The sequence below is a fragment of the Tupaia chinensis genome, unplaced genomic scaffold (genome assembly GCF_000334495.1).
Source record: "Tupaia chinensis unplaced genomic scaffold, TupChi_1.0 Scaffold139785_1, whole genome shotgun sequence".
NCBI lineage: Eukaryota > Metazoa > Chordata > Mammalia > Scandentia > Tupaiidae > Tupaia > Tupaia belangeri.
In genome coordinates, this window is record NW_006199665.1 from 817,697 (window position 1) to 818,431 (window position 735).

Genomic DNA, 735 nt, shown 5'->3' on the forward strand with positions numbered 1-735 from the left:
CACCGGAGGCCCACGAATCTATCAATGGCCATCCCAGCCAGGAGGAAGCTGTCCATGGTCCCGAACAGGTGGAAGGCGTACATCTGGGCAAGGCAGCCGGCAAAGGGGATGGCCCTGCTTTGGGTGTGGATGTTCACCAGCATCTTGGGGACGGTGGTGGAGGAGAAGGAGACATCCACCAGGGACAGGTTGGAGAGGAAGAAGTACATGGGGGTGTGCAGGTGGGAGTCTGTGATGATAGCCAGGACGATGAGCAGGTTTCCGGTGACGGTGACCAGGTACATGGACAGGAACAGCCCGAACAGGAGCGTCCGATGCTCTGGATTTGCCGAGAGTCCTAAGAGGAGGAATTCTGAGACAGTTGTTTGGTTTTCTGGTTCCATGGACAGTTGATGTCTGCTGGGAACAAAAAGGAAAGAGATGAGATAGAAAGTTGGGAGTCAGGGGACCAGCAGTTGGCGTCATGGCTATGTTGCTGGACTCTCACGTAGTTGACTACGGTTCGAGTCCCGGACCCGGTGTCTTAAACTCACACTGGGCGCGTGTGCGTGTGTGCCCAAGATCCTGAGAGGAGAATGGAGGAGAAGGGGTTGCGGCATGGCCACCTCCCCGGGGGTGATTTCTTGCTTTCTGTCTCTCTGTCTTTCTCTGTCTTTCTGGGGAATGCGCACACCTTATAGCAAAAACCTCTCAAAAAAAAAAAAAAAAAAAAAAAAAAAAAGGAAAGAAAGCTGG

General features: G+C 53.1%; 1 protein-coding gene across 1 annotated transcript in view; it reads right to left on the reverse strand.

The window, feature by feature from the left end:
- Positions 1 to 383, reverse strand: part of OR1I1 (olfactory receptor family 1 subfamily I member 1) — a 1,794-nt gene extending 1,411 nt beyond the window's left edge. The window contains 1 exon segment of the mRNA XM_006162290.2: positions 11 to 383. Within this exon segment, the coding sequence (XP_006162352.2) occupies positions 11 to 383 (373 nt within the window).
- Between the last annotated feature and the right edge of the window lie 352 nt (positions 384 to 735).